General features: G+C 36.6%; 1 protein-coding gene across 1 annotated transcript in view; it reads right to left on the bottom strand.

Moving 5' to 3' along the window:
* Positions 1-21,003, bottom strand: part of Cd36l1 (CD36 molecule like 1) — a 41,058-nt gene that overhangs the window by 2,036 nt on the left and 18,019 nt on the right. The window contains exons 5-14 of the mRNA NM_001109218.2: positions 16,490-16,637; positions 15,910-16,089; positions 14,361-14,452; positions 12,409-12,455; positions 6,490-6,559; positions 5,249-5,436; positions 3,937-4,055; positions 2,907-2,980; positions 2,346-2,400; positions 1,248-1,412 (exon numbers count right to left, since the gene is read on the bottom strand). Coding sequence (NP_001102688.2) covers positions 1,248-1,412; positions 2,346-2,400; positions 2,907-2,980; positions 3,937-4,055; positions 5,249-5,436; positions 6,490-6,559; positions 12,409-12,455; positions 14,361-14,452; positions 15,910-16,089; positions 16,490-16,637 — 1,138 coding nt within the window. The remainder of the gene's footprint in view (positions 1-1,247; positions 1,413-2,345; positions 2,401-2,906; positions 2,981-3,936; positions 4,056-5,248; positions 5,437-6,489; positions 6,560-12,408; positions 12,456-14,360; positions 14,453-15,909; positions 16,090-16,489; positions 16,638-21,003) is intronic.

Here is a 21,003-nt window from a genome sequence, read left to right as displayed (position 1 = left end):
GAAGAGCAATGGTGCTCATAACCAACTGCCATGTCTCTGACTCTTATTTTATGCATTACATTGTTCATATGTCTTGTTAACATTTTAAACACATGGCACTCAAAAGAATTTTAGAGTGAAACAAATGATCCAGAACAAAACATTGAGTTGCTTCTTCCACACCATAAAGATGCTCAACTCCCATAGAATAAATACTGTTAGCTAACTTCCACATTACTTTAGAAAACATTGACATGGTTATCTTAGACTTCAACATGGACAATGTGACATTTGTTCTAATTTTATAGAATGTCTCCAGGGAATCCATACTATTTACTCCAGGTTACTGGAGAGTTATATAGCGGTGATGTGATAATTCATGTAAAATATTTAGCATTATCAGTATGTGTTTAATATCAGTTATTGGGATTAAAATCAAAATTTCTGCAAGACACAGATTATGGTTAATTTTTGGCTTAAGTAGAATACAATTTCAAACCAAGCATTTTCTCCTCATCAATTTTTCTAACAGGATTGGAGATTTATATTTCAAAGTTTATTTCCACTTAGGCTAGGGGAAGAATGCTAAGCTTCCCTTTCTGTTCATATAGAGAAACATGGATATTGATATCTAGCCACAGTGGGCATTACTATGTAAAACACCCTGTACAATTTAGCCAAGACTCTTACGTATTATCCACAATTCCATACTTTCTCTCTAAACTGAGTGACTCAGTCAATTAATTATACTATTATCTTGTAATTTTTTATTCTAATTCTCAGACAATGACTTTTAATTCATCATCAGCATGTCGTGCTATTAAGCTCTACTTGGGAATAAGAAAGGCTAGCATCTACAAGCATCCACCCAGGGTTTATGGTATTAATTTCTTTTGCCTCTGTTAATCGAAATCTATACATTGCTACATCTACATCTTGCTCTTATAAATTTCTATCTACTAAAATTTTTATAATTATAATTTTTATAAGGTTTAATTTTAATAATTTTTAAAATAAAAGAAATTAGCAAGTCTAAGTTGGGACAAAAATTATACTTGTACTCATTTCCCTGTGGTAATGATTTCAATCATCATTTGCTTCTTAATTTACTTTACAACAATAACATCAAAAATAGGGATATATTAAGGCGTTATAGCTGGCTAAACACGTGCAGAAATGTATAATATTTGTGCTTTCATGTATAATCCCTTCTTGATGAGATGAAAACATACTTTGATGAGATGATACATACTTTGATGTGCACTTACTTATTTTCCATTCTTAGATCTGCAAGCACAGTATGAAATCATAAAAGCAACAAACATCACTACTCCAACACCAAGTAAGACCATCTCAACCAGGCCCAGGAGCTTTATTTTCCCGGTCACTTGGTTTCTGAACATTTCTGCTTTCTCATCGCCGATGGTCCCAGTCTGCAACCAAGATAACCATTAATGTTATTTTGCTAAATTAATAAAACAAAATAACTTTATGCCATTCTCTCCTTTCAACATTCGCATAGGTGTCATCTACCTGTGTCAGTAAGGCAGCAAAATTCACTTCCTGTCCTAAGTTGACCTACTGCACATACTGATGTGCGAAGTCACTCCCTTCCCACTTTGATCAGGCTGCCTAGAGCTCGGCAGTGCATGTGCATCCATTTGATCTTTCAGATTCTTTGAACTATTTCACAACTTTCCAATTGTTTCCCAGTGTCAGGGAGAAAGGGCAAAGGTCAAAGGCTGTACTTCCTTTGAAGGTTTATGCATTGCATTTTCTAATTCTGTGACTAATGAATTTAGTAGCTTACAGCAAGACAGTTTACCAGGCGATAGGATTATGAGTCTAGTCTAACCTGCCCTGATTAGGAATAATTGGTTTTTATTGTCACGGTTACACTCAATGAGTCATGAATTCTGCGCTATTACATATGTGTATGTTTCTTGCATACAAGTAAACATGTAAAAATATATGTCTGTCTGAAAAAGAAACCATAAAATTTTACAAACAGTTCTATGTAATTTAGCTTTCTTTCTAATAGATATATCAAAGTGTACAAGCATATGTACAGGCAGTGTAATTACATTATATTAGAGTACATATATATTATCTGTACTATACCTCCTTTTATTTATCTTTTATTTTTATTTTTAATGATTATTCCACTTTGCATCTTAAATGATACTCCCCCTTCCTGGTTACCCATCCACCAACCCCTCCTCCTATACTATTCTTCCCCCTCCCCTTTGCCTGTATGAGAGCGCTTGCCCACACACCCACACTCTCCCACCAACTGCTGCAGCATCATTTTAAGTAACAAAATCATTTTATGTAAAAATTATTTTAATGAATAATGAAGCACTAACCTCATTTAGCCACAGTATAGGTACAATGTAAGGTCTCTTCAGATTCTTCAGTGCTCTATAATATATATCGAAAATAATTGTGAGTATGCTTATACATAACTAAAACACACTTATATTAAATAAGCTATCGGAAATCAATTATTCGTGTATATCACTTAAATTCTCTGATTTTGTTCTAGTCAATGAATCAATTTTAATGGAGATGTCTCTCATAGTCTCAATTCACATATCTAATGTAGATTTCTAATTACATTTTATGGGATCACAGGTACATATTTTAGTCTACAAACGTACATGACGTAGAAGTTACAGTAATAGTAATTGGATATATGGTACAAAAGAAGTGCCCTCAACAGTGTCCAAGTGTTAAAATATACTATAACAATAACCATCAGATCTGAATCTCCTTCAAGTAAAATATGTCTCAGATATTTAACAATTCCATAGTAGCATAAAGATGAAAAACCATAAAACATTCTTTCCATTTTTCTTCATTTACTCACAATCTTATAAGAAAGTGCTACTAATGCGTTAATAAAAAACATTGTTAGGGAAACTCACTCTATTTTTCTAGCTGGCTTGACCAGTATGTTGACCTGCAGTCGTTTTGCAAACTGTAGAGTGAATCCAGTTATCTGAAAAGAAGAAATTTAAATAACTATAAACTTCTAAAACATTCCTTTAGAATAGTCATATTTTGCCTTTTCTATTATTCAAAGAGAGTAATTTTGTATTTAAAAATGAAAGAATTCTTAATGCTGAAAAATTAGAGTATTTAAATGAATAATGTACGTAAGTGGTCATGTTCTACCTGCATTTATACTCACAATTGTATCTATATACATAATGTATGCATGTATATGTACATAAATATGGTGAGAGAATTTGTCTTAGCTAACTATAGTTTCCTTTAGATTGTGAAATAAACACAATTTTGTTCAGAAAGAAAGAACATTAGTAAAACAATACAAAAAGGCCAACGCAGTTCATGTAGTTGCTGAACTATATGTCCAAATATTTATTTCTTCAGAGCCCACATATCAGTAAAGAACAGTATTACAGACATCTGTTATTTAAGGAGAACTGTAAGTCCATAGCTCGCAGATGCTGAGGGTCAGTTCCAGAGCATGGTTGCTTAGCAAGCATTAGACTATTCAGTACATCCATAGTCTCCTTTCAAAGGTTCAAAAAGATAATTATCAAGGTAATTTAAATGCTAATAGTAGTACTAGAGCAACTGTTATATGTTATTCTTGTTATATATTTTGTCTGAAACTTACATATAATCACAATGTGCTTTAATCTCCAATAGCAATGATTCCTTACAAAAGCAAATCCAGTTACATTAATAATAATAATAATAATAGACAATTACACTAACTTTTATTATTAGAATTCCTTGGTTCCAGGAAAAGCCTTATAAAGCTCCATTTGCTGAAACCAAAAATAAATTTCATGCCATTCATACATCAGAATAGGAAGAAATGAGTTTTATTCTCCTTGACAGTTTCACTGGTCTTAAGGGTATGATCCAAAGACAATTATTTTAACTTAGAAGAATATTAATTAAGTCAGTAAGATAATGACTTACGGGTTCCACATCCAAGTATGTCCTATGCTCATCTTCGTTAGGATTCAAGCCTTCGATAGGTTCTGAGACATCAGGACTTGCATGTAGGAAATGTGGAAGAGAAATGTACACAGGCTTTCCTGAAGACAATTGGAAGTACATTACTGCACAGCTCACATATGACTTAAAACATTTGTTAGAGGATAACCTTTGGTAGATTAAAATACACTCATTTCTGGAATGGTGATAGTAAGAGCATTACATGCAGTCAGTATTCTGCAAAATAACATAAACAACTGTGACATTTTATTAAACAGTCACTTGTCTGTTTCTTCACACACTAATTTCCAAAATTCTAATGTTCACTGTTGAACCCAATTGGAACATGTTCAATCATCGAGTGGTGCTACTCGTACACTGAGCATCTCAGTAGTTTGTTCTTCTTTATCATGATTATTCCACGATGAATACAAACATGACAAGGATGACTCTGAGGTCTGTGCTTTTCCCTTCTTACTGTAGGGGCACACAAACAGCTTAGTTTATTCTCTGCTTTCTAGAGGCAGGGGCACTATGATAATGGCAGATGATTAGAAAACATTGAATACTGGGAATTTTTCCTTCTCTGTAACCATTAAAACAACATAGCATAATGCCAGTATGGTTTTCCTAATAAGCCCATTTTACAGTACTAGAACACAACAGTAGCTTCAGGAAAAAGAGCAGAAAGAAAGCATGGGAAAAACACATAAAACAAAACAGAATGTGCTACCACTAAAGATTACATCCCATGAGCATTGCTTTCTTTCTTTTTAAATGTCCCATAAAAAGAGTTATGGGTTAATATTATATTAGGTGTGAAGATACGTTATTCTCATTCATCCATTTCCTTCTCTTTCCTCTACTCTTTCATTCAACTAGCAGCCTTTCTCTAAGCTTTCTTTGCACATGAATTTCAATACTAACTCTTTCTAGCTTAAGATCTCGTCCTTTCCTACTATGGTCCCTATTGTAGTTTCAAGACCACAGAGAGAAAGAGAGAGAGAGACAGAGAGGAGAGAGCGAGAGAGAGAGGGGGGGGAGGGGAGAGAGAGAAGAGAGAGGGAGAGAGAAAAAGAGAGAGAGAGAGAGAGAGAGGAGAGATAGATTTCACTTTATATTCTGCAGGTAAGAAAATATTTGTGATATTTATCCTTCTGAATATGGCATATTTTGTACAATACAATGTTATCTAGACCTATCTAATTTTACATGTTACACATTAAAGAATAAAATCCCCAAGCGTAAGAAATACAAGTTCACACGGACTTTGATAACGAGCACATCTACACACCTTCTTTGCACTTGCCAATGTCCAGCACACCATACGACGTACAGTTATTTGAGATTACTTTTTCAGTGCAGAAACAGTGGTTGTCTGGGTTCTGGAGTGGGGAGGCAAAGGCGTTGGCTGGAAGAACAAATCTGTATACGGGGATTCCTTTAAGGTTCACTTCAGATTCAAACACAGCATAGATGGACCTACATGGGGTTTCAAGAAAAGAGCTTCATATTAGAGAAGTAGATCCTCTTCCTGAATTCTGATCCTTTTGCTTGAATCAATTTACATTCTTGCTCTAAGTTATAAAAAGTTCACACATTCCTCATAAAATTTTAAACTCTTTTTTAATTTGAAGGGAAAACCGTTGATGCTGCTTTTACATTTTAAGGCATAACATGGTTAAAAGCATAAGTTTACAATATACATCCTTTAGTTCTTAAACATCTTTCAAGGTCAAGTCTACATGTGAACTGTCATGGGGGATAAATGTCAGAGAAGGTTTGTATGCTTAAATTCTTCCATCTAACAATATTTATGTGTCTTAATCAAGTTATACATTTGTGCTCAATTTAGACATTTTCAGCTTTCAAAAGAGCTTAAAGAAAGAACTACTTGGGGGTGGGGAGTGGGAGAAAGAACCACTCACTTGGTGGGTTATGTGCATGGTGGGCTTGGATCAGATATCTATCATTTACCCTGTGTCTACTATGAGCAATTCTTTGTGTCAGAGCTCATTCAGGATTCTCCAGCTACTCCTATGTGACAAATCAATGTCCTCAGCAATCATTCTGGCATGTCTAATCAATAAATCTATCATCTCATCTTCATGGATAAGACTGTAGATTGAAGGTAGTTGTACTCATGGATATATACACAACCCCACCATTTCAAAAATTTTACTGTGTGGATCTTCAACATAGCTCTGTAACAAATGTGTCATTTTCTTTGGATGTCTTCAGAAAGATAAGATCCTGTTGTTTACACTTGTTTTCTGTATCTTGAAACTTTCTCAGCAGACATGATAAATACTACTCATAAATGTCAAAGAAAATGGTTTGTACTATAGTGTCGAAATCTGTAAGCTAATTTGGAAGAATCAGTAAATATAAATTCCATTTTGTCACATTTATAATTAAGAAATCAAGAGAAATATTTGTCTAGTTTTTAAAAATAGTGGACATAATTATGCTTCGCGTTTTTTTGTTTTAAGACAGGAATGGGAAAAGTCTAATATTTACGTTCTTGAAACTTACCTGCAAATGTCAGAGGAAAAGAACCTCAGTGTTCGAGACTTCTCAACAAAAGGTGGAAAGGAGGCTGCATCTGTTAAAAATCAAGCCAGTGACAAGAGTTTTATGTGATGTGAATTCTAGAAAAAATCTGTAAATCTCTTTCTAGTATAGTCAAAAGAAATAAAACATAAACTGCATACAAATTTTAAAGTTACCTAGTAGGATAATTACTTTTAGAAAATAAATAAGAGGTATATTGAATTTACTCAAGGACATACAGGTTTTCATTTTCAACATATAATCAAAGTATCTTTCATTGCTAATGTATAACATATGAACTCTTACAGATCATTTCAATCACAACAGATATTCTAGCTATTTTTATCAATACAACACAGCCTAAAGTGACTTGAGAAGAAAACTTCCATTAAAGAGCTCCGTAGATCCTATTGGCCCATGAGCATGTCTGTAAGGGAGTAAGATGATTTGAATAAGAATCACCACATAGATTAAATTTAAATGCTAGCCATCAGGGAGGAAGGTATTAGGTATGGCTTGTTGGAAGAAGTGGGTCACTGGGGGCTTTCAGGATTCCAAAACCCAAGCCAGATCCAGTGTCTTTCTCTTCCTGCTGCCTCCTGCACTGTCAGCCAGCAGTCATGCGCCCCTCCAAGACAACAATGGACTAAACCTCTGAAATTGCAAGAAGCCTAACTAATAAAATTTTTTTCCATAAGACTTGCCATGGTCATGCTACCTCTTTATAGCAATAGAATATTCACTAAGACAGATCTTGGTGCAAGGGAGTGGGGTGTCACTTTGACTGCATTTTGGTCAAATGTGGACTTTGGAACTTTGGACTAGAAAAGCAGGTGAATGCTTCAAGCAGAACCGTGCCAGTAGAAACACGGAAGCTGGTGCTAAAGAGGACTTGAACTATGGGACTTGACTCAAGATATTTTAAAGGAAAAGAATATTAGTAAGTGGGCATAGAGGACATTCCTGTGATATTTTTCAAAGATTATGACTGATCACTGCCATTCTCGAATATGTATATATATATTGAAGAGTTTTGGCTTAAAGTCTATGGAATGGCAAAGGAGATTTTGTCACGTGGTTTGTAGTGGTAACACTATGCAGAGCTCTTCTGAAAAGGAGTGAGGAAATGCTCAAATTCAGTTTGAGGAGAAAAAGAACGCCAGAAATTGCAATGAGTTAAGTCCAGTGATCAAGGAGACTAAGAGTTTAAGGAAAAGACTGATGCTAAATGGAATAAGGGGGCGATGACCTCAGCTACAGACTCAACCAGCTTTACTTCCAACTTGTGCAAAGCATGTACAGAAAAACTCACACAGTGAAGGAAAACATCAACTACCAAATTTGAGAAAACCTAACTGAAATAGAGGGCCAAATTCTTGTCCAGCAATCAGCAGAACATGGCAGCTTCAGTCATCTCCTGGTTCTAGCTTTAGAGTTAAAGTTATAAATCTTTTGCAAATAAACAAATTTGCTGAAGTGAAGAATATACCAGGGCTGTCCCTGCATGAAGGCCTATAGAAGCATTGCATAAATCTGTGACAGTGAAGTTTGGTTTGCCTTGCTGATGCCAAGACGTTGGAGATGCCAGACCTGGGACAAAGTCCAAGGAGAACTGCAGTGTGGTGCAGAACCGGAGAGAAGTATGTTACTAGCAACAAAGCTGATAGGAGTCAGTCTGAAGTATGCTTTGACATCAGACATGGAAATGCAAAATTTGGAGTTTTCTCATCTGTTCTCAGTCTTGCTTTGGTCCACTGTTTCCTCCTTATGCTCCCCTCCCCTTTGCAATAGTAACATATTGGTGTCCCTGTTTGGAGGAAATATGTGATCTGCTATTTTATTTTGCTTTTATAGGGACTTATAAAGAGCTGTCCCTGTCCTCACCAGCTGCAGCACTTGGGAGAATGTTCCCAGCATCTTGCCGGGGCAGCATAGTAGAGCTGGCCCTGGATGTGTGAGTTGCAGGTGAGCTGGTCCCGAGGGTATGAGCACAGGAACCTGTTCTGCCTCATATCTGCTGAGATGTGGCTCAGACTAGACTTCTCTACGCCCTCATCCTTTCACCTCTATGCCAGGTGGGAGAGCTCACGCTTTGGTCATGAGAGTGGCAGAACTGGCCATGTCAGTTACCAACTGTAATGCTTGGCACAGCAAACCCTGCACCTTGCCTAGGCAGCAGGGTAGAGCGCGCCCTATTTGTGGCAGTTGCAGATGAGTCAGCCCTGTGTTGTGAGAGTAAGAGAGATGGAGGACTAACCGGCCTTGACACCTCTCAGGCTCAAATCTAGAGTTTTGAATTAGCCCACATTGGCATCTACCCTATCAACGAACTCCTGGAGTACATGAAGGTCCTCGTCCTACAGATCAAAAATCACAGGATCTCCACGACATAGGACAACAACAGGATATCCAAAATGAGTCCTAGTGAGGTTCCAGTGTTGATAGCGTATCAGAAGTCAGAGGCTTCATACCGGGCTAATGAGTATATTTGCAACGAACTTTTGCAAGGAAAGAAAGTGTGTGGAATTCAAAGGCTACATGGCAGGATACACTGTTGCCCACTACAACTTCCAAAAGTCGAGGTTGCAAGGGACGGAGTGTGTGTATGAGGGACGTGGGAGATGAGTGGGACTGAGGTACATGGTGTGAAATTTACGAAGATTCAATAAAAAGCTTAAAAGGGGAATTAAGAGAGAGATTGACTTTAATCTCAGAAGAGACATTGAAGTTTTAACTTAAACAGCATTGAGATTAGAATAGAGTATTGGGGCTTTTATAGTTGGACTTAATATACTTTTACATTCTGTGGGTGCAAGGAGAGGAATATGGTGGCTTGAATACGAATGCCCCCGTAGCCTTATAATTGAATGTTCAGTCATCAAGGAGTGGCACTGCTTAGAGGGAATTAGTAGGTGTGGCCTTGTTGGAGGAAGAGTGTCAAGGAAGTCAGGTTTCAAAACCCCTAGGTAGGTCCGTTGTCTTACACTTCTGACCTAGTATCCATCCAGATGGAGAACCCTCAGCTACTCTATAGATCCATGTCTGCTTATGTGCTATCATGCCATGATGATAATGAACTAAACCCCAGCTACTGTAAGTAAGCTCCAATTAAATACTCTCTTTTATAAGAATTGCTGTGGTCCTGGTGTCTCTTCACAGGTATAGAACACTGTCTAACTGTCTAATACAGAGAGTGTCTTGATTATTATTCAATGGAGGAGGGCCCAGCCCACTGTGAGTACTACTATTTTCTAGGATGATGGTCCTGGGCTATATGAGAAAGATAACTAAGCAAGATCCTAAACACGAACTTGAGAGCAAGCCAGCAAACAGCATCCACACATAAAGTTTTGAAAAATAGTTCCTGCCTTTAGCGCCTGCTCTGAGTTCCTCAGTAGCAAAATAGAAAAATAAGATACATCTTTTATTCCCCATGTAGATCTAAATCAGAGTGTTGTATCACAGCAATACAATGAAACCAGAATTGCAGGTATAATTCAAGTTCCTAAAAACCACACATGGCTGGAAACTACATAAATTACTGACAGATATATGCAATGTCTATTTACTGCTATGAAATAAAAAACCCTAGTAAAGCCACTGCTAAAGTTGTGAATGTTTCCAACCCTATTATCAGCTTGGCACTTTTCTTGGCATAAACGCTTTTAGTATCCCTAGTGTATCAGCATTGTTCTAGCATTTAATATTAATCAGACTTAATAATTTTTAATTTTTTCCTTGCTAGAATTTCTCATAAATGCTTAAAATATTTTTATACTTATGATATTTTATTGCTTATTCAAATTTCAGTATAATTTTCATGGCAGACACTGAAGAAGTGAAGTTATCACAGAGAAGATAACTCTTCACTGTTCCACTAATGAATATGTCCAAAGTGAACCACCACTGGTTGTGTTTGGGTAAAATGTTCTGGTATATCATTCAACTACATGTTCATGTGTTTTTCTCATAAAGTTTTATTTTTTAACTTTTTAAATTTTATTCTTCATTCATGCTTATATGAATAAAAAATCAAGAAAGTTATAGTGCTCTAGTTACCAATGTTTGATTCTTTCATTTCGAGGACTAGATAGTTTAAAATTTCCAGACCAGTAGGCATTTGTCTACACTTGAGCATCCAGTGATTAATCAACTAAAAGGTTATATATTGCAAACACTTAAATTATTTTTGAAACATCACTGAAGATAGAGAATAATTAAATCTGCAAATTTCCACAGTCAAGAAATATAAAATAGTTATTAGTGGAGTTACAGTTTTCTTTTGTTTACACAGTCATGTATGTGTGGAGACCAGTGAGAAACTTTCTACATAGCACTATAGGTAATGTCCATCTTTAATTTTCTCTTATTGGGACCTGAAGCTTACTGGCTGGGCAGGCCAGTGAAGGAACTCTAGGTATCCACCCATCTCAGCCTACTCAACTGTAGAATTACTACTACACTTAACTATGTTCAATGTTTCCATTCATGGTTCCTAAGACCAAAACTTGGGTTCTTATACTTTTTATCATACTATTTCCTAACCAAATTATCTCCCCATTACCCAAGAGATGCTTTTCTGAAAACAAACATTCTAAATGTGTATCATTCCTTTTAGTGGATGTGCTTCAAACCACAAGAAGATGCGATTTTAAATTATGATGGACACATGTTAGCGTCTTTGTCTCACTTTCATTTGTCCCCTCCTAGTCCCATATCGAGAGTCCCTCTCACAGGGACCATCTCCTTATTACTCATCTCTCTTTCTGTTACGATTTCCTCTGGAGTGTGCCTCTAGATCCCTGGTTTCATTACTCACATTCCAGTCCTTATCACTAATAAATTCCCAAAGCTCTGTTCTCTTCAGTTCCTGAGACCAAGAACAGAGTTCTTAAGTATGAAGCATTCATCATTCATGACTGTTTAGGGACAGCGTAGTACAGGAGTGTTAGGCTTATATAACAAAGTATTGAAATATTTGACAATTTATTTGGATAAGTGACCTTGGAAAACATTATTGTCACCACTCTTTCTTTTCTACTCTGTGAGAAAGAACATAAATAAACCTGCATTTCTCAATTGTGCCTGTGGAAAGGTAGCCCCAGGCTTCCTTTCTATTTAAACATTCATCATATGCATTATATCATTTTCCTATTATGTATTCCCTCACCTACTTTGTAAATATTATGTATGTGCTTCTTACTAATTAAAGGCTTTTCTTTGATTTAGATTACTTCATGGTATCTGATTACCATTGTGTTGTACAACCATAATTCATACATGGAAGAACAGTGTGTACTTTGTTTTTCATTAAGGACAATAATAACCCTTACCTAACTATATCCTAAAGCAAAGATATTGTTTCTTCGCATTCCAAATCTAATGTAGAACACATTTTTGCATATATTCTTCCTTATAGTATATATTTAACCTTGTTTTATTTTTTCCTTTTCTCCCTCATGCTGACCAACATGTCCAAAATAGGTTGCTTCTGCTCTCCAACCTTGTTGCTTCTACCTAAGCTCTGCTTCTTACTGGGGGTGGGGTGGGTAGGTTATCCTTTGTGAAATTGTATTTATTCACGTCTTCATTGTCAGTCTACTACTGAGCAACAATTGACTAATAACTATACCTCTACATTCTGACAAATCCCTAAGCGAATTACTTTACAAAGAAGAACTGTTCTTGTAATGAAACAAGGCTTATTTTCCATGGTTAATCTGAAAAATCCTATCCCGTTTAGGACATATCCTATTCCCAACCTACCCAAAAATAGACTCTGAATTATACTGACTGGTAATCATAGCCCCTCAATCTGGATTTCTTTGGCTAGAAGAGGGGTAGATTTGTGGGATAACGTGAAGTTTTTCTCACTATGTTTATTACAACAAAGATTCTTACCTGTGCCATTAATCATGTCGCAATAACTTTCCCAATAGGACAAATTCCTTAGGAATAAAAGAAAGAAGATAAACAAATACTCTCATTTCAAGAACACCATACTCATATTACTCTTTCAACTTTGAAACACTTCTTTCTTCAACACAGTACAGAACACAGGCTTTGACACTAAAGCTTTAGTAACTATTCAACCTCACTCAATCCATATTTGTTTTATCCCCTAATCTTATCACTATGAAGGAAATACTGGGCAACAGAAGAGGACAGACCATAAACATAAGCAGCTAGATGCCAAGCTCCATAGAAAGCACTCTGACAGACATGGTTCTGGAAGAAAATATGAGAGATGTAGATCTCCAAGCAGGAATTGGTTTCCTTGAGAGAAATCAATTATGTGGAAATTTGTTCAGTGTTCATCCTGATAGAAAAAAAGGTATTAAGGACATTCCTGACATGAGCTTCCCATCACATAGAAGTGGGAGAAAAAAGAAGAATGAGAGGGGAAAGGAGAAGAAGGAGAAGAAGGAAGAGGAGGAGGAGGAGGAAGAAAAAGAAGAAGAAGAAGAAGAAGAAGAAGAAGAAGAAGAAGAAGAAGAAGAAGAAGAAGAAGAAGAAGAAAAAGAAGAAGAAGAAGAAGAAGAAGAAGAAGAAGAAGAAGAAGAAGAAGAAGAAGAAGAAGAAGAAGAAGAAGAAGAAGAAGGACAACAAGAAGAAGAAGAAAGCTGAGTATCAAGGCTGTGGATTCGTAGAATTCAAAATATGTAAATATTTAATGTTTACTTTTCCTCATTGTACTTTTAACATGTTTTACATTTTTCCCAGTTTTGTAATGTTAGAAACTCAGAAACCAGTATTAAAATGGGACAGAACTTATTTACCTTTTATTATCTAAATTATGCATAATTATATATGGACCAGATTAAAAATATTAGCACTAAATCTCCATGAATATATTTTAATCATTTGAGTAAGAAATAAAAAAATTCACTAGTGCCATCTATTCCTAAAAATGTCTACTAGTATATCATATACACTTGTTGATTAATCTTTTTAAAGGAAGTGGTGCTAGTTATACTTAATGAGGATACATACATCTAAATCAACTGCATGCACAATCTGACAACCTCAAAGATTCTTTTTCTTCTGATACTTATTAGTTTTCTTCCTATTTTACTGATATCAAAAATTAGTATTCTTCCAGATAAATTGTCAGGAATGGAGATACAGGAAAGTATAGATTCATGAATCTATTGTGTTCTTTGACCTTTTCAAAGGTGACATTGTATATTATGTTAATTTACCTTGAAATACTAATTTCATTTTCTATCAGTAGGAAAAGTTGGCATGACAGTAAAATTAAAAAGGTGTACGAATTCACTTTAAACACTCACCTGCTTTGACTCATTTGGAAAAGATTATTCTAAGGTATAATTTTTTCATATGGTCATTTTAAAACGCACAATGTTTCCCTACCTCATAGACTTTTTGATGTTTCAACTCATTATCACCTAATTGTATGGATGAACTGTAGTGTTAGACATACTGCAGAGAAAAAAATTAATGCTGCATTTCTCTAAGAGAAGCTATGAAAAAGGCAAAGTTTTCATATGTTCATGCTGCCGACTGTAAATCAGGTTGGTTATGAACAAGACAGTGCCATTAGGAGTATAATGTCTGGCAAAAAAAAGTTGCTAAGATTTCCCTTTAGCCATGTCTGTTTTATAGGCTGATGCTTGTGCCTTAACTGTAATAGTAAAGTAATACTAATAGCACATTAGAATACCCTAGTCTGCCTGCCTGTCTATCTGTCTGTCTGTCTGTCTTTCACCCTCTGTATCTATTTTATTTGCTGTCTTGCTCTGGCTCTCTCTCTCTCTCTCTCTCTCTCTCTCTCTCTCTCTCTCACACACACACACACACACACACACACACACACACACAGAGTTCCTTACCTTTTCCCTTTATAGGTATCAATTATGGCAACCTTGCTTATGTTATCCTTTCCATTGAAAACTTTATAAACTCCATCTACAGTGTTATTGTACTGAAAAATATGAATAAAAGATTACTCATGGATCAACATTTATTTACTCTGTCATAACACGTATGACCTTACTTTCACATTTTTCAAAAAGGGGTCAGTCATTCAGCATCATTTTTTTTATCATTTGTGATATATGACACAACATGAGTTTTACATTTCGAATTTAAAGTATTTTAATGTTAAAATATAAAGGTTGACCACAAATAAGTGTTATATGCTCACCCAAAATATAAGAAAATAAGTAACAAGGCTAATAGGTACCTTTCCAGCATTGCTGTGAGTTATCCAGCTGTCATGCTCTCAGGTAAGGACACACTGAGTTAAACTTAACAAAGCTTCTGCAGATTCCTAAGTATACTCTAAATTCTGAAGTCATTAGTAGTGGTTACTAACATGAACAAGATCATACAAACACAATTAAAAACATCTCTCAGCCAAAGAAGGAGCTGCAATGATTTTGTCCAAATAATAATAGACTTTAATTCCTTCAGGCTTCTCTGTCAACGTTTAACTAATATACAACGAGTAACCTGAAACATTAGCCACAAGGAACGGAAGAACCGAAGCAGCACTGCTGTCCAGTGTCCAGTATACAACGATCAAAACAGAGACATGGGTTAGCCGTGTCGTTCTTATCATGCTGGGAATCTAAAACTTAAAGCTGAGACTAAGTAGAGCAGGAATCACCAAGCTGGACTTCTCTCTTCTTCCTCTCAGCTCTCTCTGTGAGCATCCCCTTCTCTCTTTCTCTCCCTGCCCCCACCCTACTCCTTTTATCTGAAGATGTAGACTTCCCTAGCCTCAGTCCTTGGGGTCAGTGAACTTGCCTGAGTGTAGTTTCCCAATAAACCTACATTTAATATATATATATATATATATATACATATATATATGTAAAGGAATTATATATATAAATTTTATAAATATAAAAGAATTATATATACATATAAATTATATATATACATATAAATTATATATATATATATAAAAGAATCACTAAACTGCCATTCTGCGAAGTTCACTGGCAATTCTCACTAAGAGAAGCTTGCTGAGTATCTCAAGTGAAAATTCACAGTAACTTATTCATCAAAACTTTAATATGATTAAGGCTCTAAAAATGAGGAAAGATATGATTATTATGTCTGACTTGTATACAAAGACATTAACCTTGATTTTTTAGAAAAATTAAAAGTAAATACAACATGCAAATTTTACAGGTGAATTTTTAATTTTCTATAAGAATAAAATTTGACTAATTTTTACAGTAAAATTAGTCAAACATATTAAGTAATTATTCACTATGAAAACTGATAACATGAAAGATTTTGACTTTAAAAATAATGATATGTTCACAGATTAACTAGTAAAGCTAATAATATGTGAAGTTATAAATGTTTCCCATTAACATTTTATTTACATACTTAAAAATATAACAAACATTTATATTTGGTACTTACAGGATAAAACACACCAACTGTGGTACTTATAGGATATGGAACCAAACTCAAGAATGGATCTTTGTAACCCCACAAGAGTTCCTTCAAACTTCGTGTTTGGAACATAGAAGACTTGGACTTTTTGATAAGGCTGTTGAGCACACCTTGAACAAATGAGTTTGTGTAGATATGTGGTGCAGCCTACAAAAAAATATCAGATTCTGAGAAATCAGTATATATATATATATATATATATTTCTTAATTAAATGGATTATATATAAAAATTGAGTTCAATTAAAATCAAAACAAACCTTTCAAATCTGCCAAACCTTGCCTAATATAAAATATAATTTGTGGCATTTTTTCTAACCCCTTATAAGATTACTTTTTATAAGAGCTAGTTTTAAATTATACTAGTTAATCAATCAATTAAGTCAATTGATTATGCTGATAGGGTCATCTCTCCAGATAATAAAATAGTACAAAACAGTTTTAGTTTTTTGAAGTAGTAAAACAACTCAAGCCAAATGATGAGGATACTTCTGAGGTTAATTGTGACATGCTCCGAAATGGTCCACATAGCATCTGCTATTCACTTACTGCCACAGCCAGATTGAGAACTGTGAAGTTGTCATTCTCTGTTCCAACAGACAGTGAAGGCTCAAAGATGGCTCCATTGGGTTGTACAAAAGAGACAGTGCTGTCCTTGGGGTCCTGAGTTATATTTTCCTTGGCTAAATAACGAACTCTGAAACAAACAGAAGTCAACGAAATGGGGGGGTGTCAAAGTCTTGCATGACAAATGTCTCAATTTATTCTACAAAATCTATTTGAACCCAGAACAAATCACAATTTACACTAAGAGAATGTCATGATAAACATTAGCTATTACATCTCTGGCAATTGAACCAAAGGGTATTAAACCTGGAATAGAAAGTAGACTAACATGAACTGGGTTAAAATAGACACTAGGCTTTGTGCTGGTTAAAATGAAATGGGTTGGAAACTCATTTTGGTAGCCATTCCAGGTGGTGGTTGATCTAAGTAAGGGTAAGTGTACATAGGAAGGACTAATCGTAGCAAGGGTAAAATACTGAAGTGCTGAGGATGTGGTTTGAGAAATGCAAGGGTTGGGGATTTAGCTCAGCGGTAGAGCGCTTGCCTAGCGAGCGCAAGGCCCTGGGTTCGGTCCCCAGCTCTGGAAAAAAAAAAGAATGAGAAATGCAGGTGCTTGAGTGTTGTTTAATAAACGAGAGAAAAAAGAGTAAGTGGGAATGAAAGGCACAAATTGAGATTTCAGACATACAAGGGCTATATGATTAAGTGGCAGTCTTTATCCTGAAATAAAGAAGATCAGAGAGTATGAATATATTTTTCATATTAGAAAGACCTCTCCAAGGCTCAGGCAGAGCATGTCAAATATAGAGGGGAATGCTACCAGCAAACCACTGAACTGAGAACAGGGTCCCAGTTGGAGGAGTTAGAGAAAGGATTGAAGGAGTGGAAGGGGCTTACAACCCCAGAAGAACAACAATGCCAACCAAACAGAGCTCCCAGGGATTAAACCACTACCCAAAGACTACACATGGACAGACTCATGGTTCCAGCTGCATATGTAGCAGACGATGGCCTTGTTGGGCACCAATGGGAGGAGAAGCTTTTGGTCCTGCCAAGACTGGACCCTCCGGTGCAGGGGAATGTTGGAGGTTGGGGGGTTGAAAAGAACATGGTTGGGGAGGGGGAATAATCTTATAGAAGAAGGGGAGGGAGATGGTATAGGGGGCTTATCTCCAGGAAACTGGGAAAGGGAATAACATTTGAAATGTAAATAAAAATATCCAATGAAAAAAAAGAAGAAGAAAGACCTCTCCAAGTGTGTAGTCTATCCAACCTACCTGTTCTTGGGTACGTTCATAAAACCACCATTAGGCAACCAATAGTCATTTCTAATTTAAAGGGATCCAGATCTAACTCCATTCATCTTATATATTGATGCCTTAGTTCTAATCTCTTGGCTTTAATGCTTGTAATAGTTTTCAAGACTGTGTTAAAAGGTGATTGTTTTGTTGAAAAACATTTTGTTAGAACAAAGTAGACAATACCATGAAATAGGATAGACCTCACAGCACACTATTCTGTTGTTAGATATCAATAATAGGAACTGAATTAGAACTATAGTTGAAAAATCATGAGCTTACAAGTTTCACAGGAACTTTTGAATTCCTATCAAATACAGATTATGAGTCCCCATAAACATAATGAATTTGGACTATGTTCAGTGTTTTCTTACTTTTTGGTATGTTTTAGCCCAGGCTTGAACTAGATAGTTCAGCTGGCTGGCCTCAAACTTGCTATGGCCCCGCCATCTCCCAAGTGCTGTAATTACAAAGGTGGGTCAGCATACCTGGTTCTCACTTCTTCATGAAGTGGCTGTATTATTTAAAAAACATGCTCATGGTATCACAAACAAGAACAGTATTTAAATAGATGTTGCAAAAAGCTTTATCATAGCTAAAACTATCCTCAACAATAAAAGGACTTCAGGGGGAATCACTATCCCTAAACTCAAGCAGTATTACAGAGCAATAGTGATAAAAACTGTATGGTATTAGTACAGAGACAGACAGATAGACCAATGGAACAGAACTGAAGACCCAGAAATGAACCCACACACCTATGGGCACTTGATTTTTGACAAAGGAGCCAAAACCAACAAATGGAAAAGAGATAGCATTTTCAGCAAATGGTGCTGGTTCAACTGGAGGTTAACATGTAGAAGATTGCAGATCGATCCATGCTTATCACCCTGTACAAAGCTTAAGTCCAAGTGGATAAAGGACCTCCACATCAAACCAGATACACTCAAACTAATAGAAGAAAAACTAGGGAAGCATCTGGAACACATGGGCACTGGAAAAAATTTCCTGACCAAAACACCAATGGCTTATGCTCTAAGATCAAGAATCAACAAATGGGATCTCATAAAACTGCAAACCTTCTGTAAGACAAAGGACACTGTGGTTAGGACAAAACGGCAACCAACAGATTGGGAAAAGATCTTTACCAATCCTACCAAAATATACAAAGAACTCAAGAAGTTAGACTGCAGGCAGACAAATAACCCTATTAAAAATGGGGTTCAGAGCTAAACAAAGAATTCACAGCTGAGGAATGTCGAATGGCTGAGAAACACCTAAAGAAATGTTCAACATCTTTAGTCATAAGGGAAATGCAAATCAAAACAACCCTGAGATTTCACCTCACACCAGTGAGAATGGCTAAGATCAAAAACTCAGGTGACAGCAGATGCTGGCAAGGATGCGGAGAAAGAGGAACACTCCTCCATTGTTGGTGGGATTGCAGATTGGTAAAACCATTCTGGAAATCAGTCCGGAGGTTCCTCAGAAAATTGGACATTGAACTGCCTGAGGATCCAGCTATACCTCTCTTGGGCATATACCCACAAGATGCCCCAACATATAAAAAAGACACTTGCTCCACTATGTTCATCACAGCCTTATTTATAATAGCCAGAAGCTGGAAAGAACCCAGATGCCTTTCAAAAGAGGAATGGATACAGAAAATGTGGTACATCTACACAATGGAATATTACTCTGCTATCAAAACCAATGACTTTACGAAATTCGTAGGCAAATGGTCAGAACTGGATAATATCATCCTGAGTGAGGTAATCCAATCACAGAAAAACACACATGGTATGCACTCATTGATAAGTGGCTATTAGCCCAAATGCTTGAATTACCCTACATGCCTAGAACAAATGAAACTCAAGACAGATGATCAAAATGTGAATGTTTCACTCCTTCTTTAAAAGGGGAACAAGAATACCTTTGACAGGGAATAGAGAGGCAAAGATTAAAATACACAGAAGGAAAACCCATTCAGAGCCTGCCCCACAGGTGGCCCATACATATACAGCCACCCAATTACACAAGATGGATGAAGCAAAGAAGGGCAGGCCGATAGGAGCCGGATGTAGATCGCTCCTGAGAGACACAGCCAGAATACAGCAAATACAGAGGCGAATGCCAGCAGCAAACCACTGAACTGAGAATAGGACCCCCGTGGAAGGAATCAAAGAAAGAACTGGAAGAGCTTGAAGGGGCTCGAGACCCCTTATGAACAACAATGCCAAGCAACTAGAGCTTCCAGGGACTAAGCCAATACCTAAAGACTATACATGGACTGACCCTGGACTCTGACCTCATAGGTAGCAATGAATATTCTAGTAAGATCACCAGTGGAAGGGGAAGCCCTTGGTCCTGCTAAGACTGAACCCCCAGTGAACGTGATTGTTGGGGGGAGGGCGGCAATTGGGGGAGGATAGGAAGGGGAACACCCATAAGGAAGGGGAGGGGGAGGGATTAGGGGGATGTTTGCCCGGAAACCGGGAAAGGGAATAACACTCGAAATGTATATAAGAAATACTCAAGTTAATAAAAAAAAAATCTGAAAAAAAAATAAAAAGCTTTATCATTTATTCTCCGTTGAGTAAGATACTTAAGCAACCTAACACTGAAACAACCCAAGGCACTAAATTCCTAATAATGTCGTTCTCATAAAATATCTACTTAACATTCAGGTATCATCAGTATCGATTCAAGTAAGGCTACAGCAATTTCAGAGACTTCAATGCAGGGATGACTAAGTGAAACAAAAGCTAAATAATTCTGATGCATTTTTTTTCCTAACTGGCACTTACAACATCAAACCAGTAGATGGCACTCAGTAAGAGAAAACAAAAGCAGTAAAGCATGCCTCATCTTAGGAAAGTTATTTTGAAAGAGCATAATCGCTCAATTTTTTTTATTGGATATTTTCTTTATCCACATTTCAAATGTTCTCCCCTTTCCAGGTTTCCCCTCTGGAAACTCCCTAGCCCTTCCTCCCTCCCCCTGCTTCTATGACCTTGTTCATCCACCTACTCCTCACCCACCCACCCACACACTCACTCACTCACTCCCTTTCACCTCCCAGCCCTGACATTCTCCAACAGTAGGGCGTCTAGCTTTGGAAGGGCCAAGGACCTCTCCTCCCACTGATGCCCAACAAGGTCATTTTCTGCTACATCTGCAGCTGGAGCCATGGGGCCC

This window comes from Rattus norvegicus, chromosome 4 (assembly GCF_036323735.1).
Source record: "Rattus norvegicus strain BN/NHsdMcwi chromosome 4, GRCr8, whole genome shotgun sequence".
In the NCBI taxonomy this organism is placed as follows: Eukaryota; Metazoa; Chordata; class Mammalia; order Rodentia; family Muridae; genus Rattus; species Rattus norvegicus.
The sequence above is the reverse complement of the archived record's forward strand: the minus strand, read 5'-3'. Positions and strand labels throughout refer to the sequence as shown.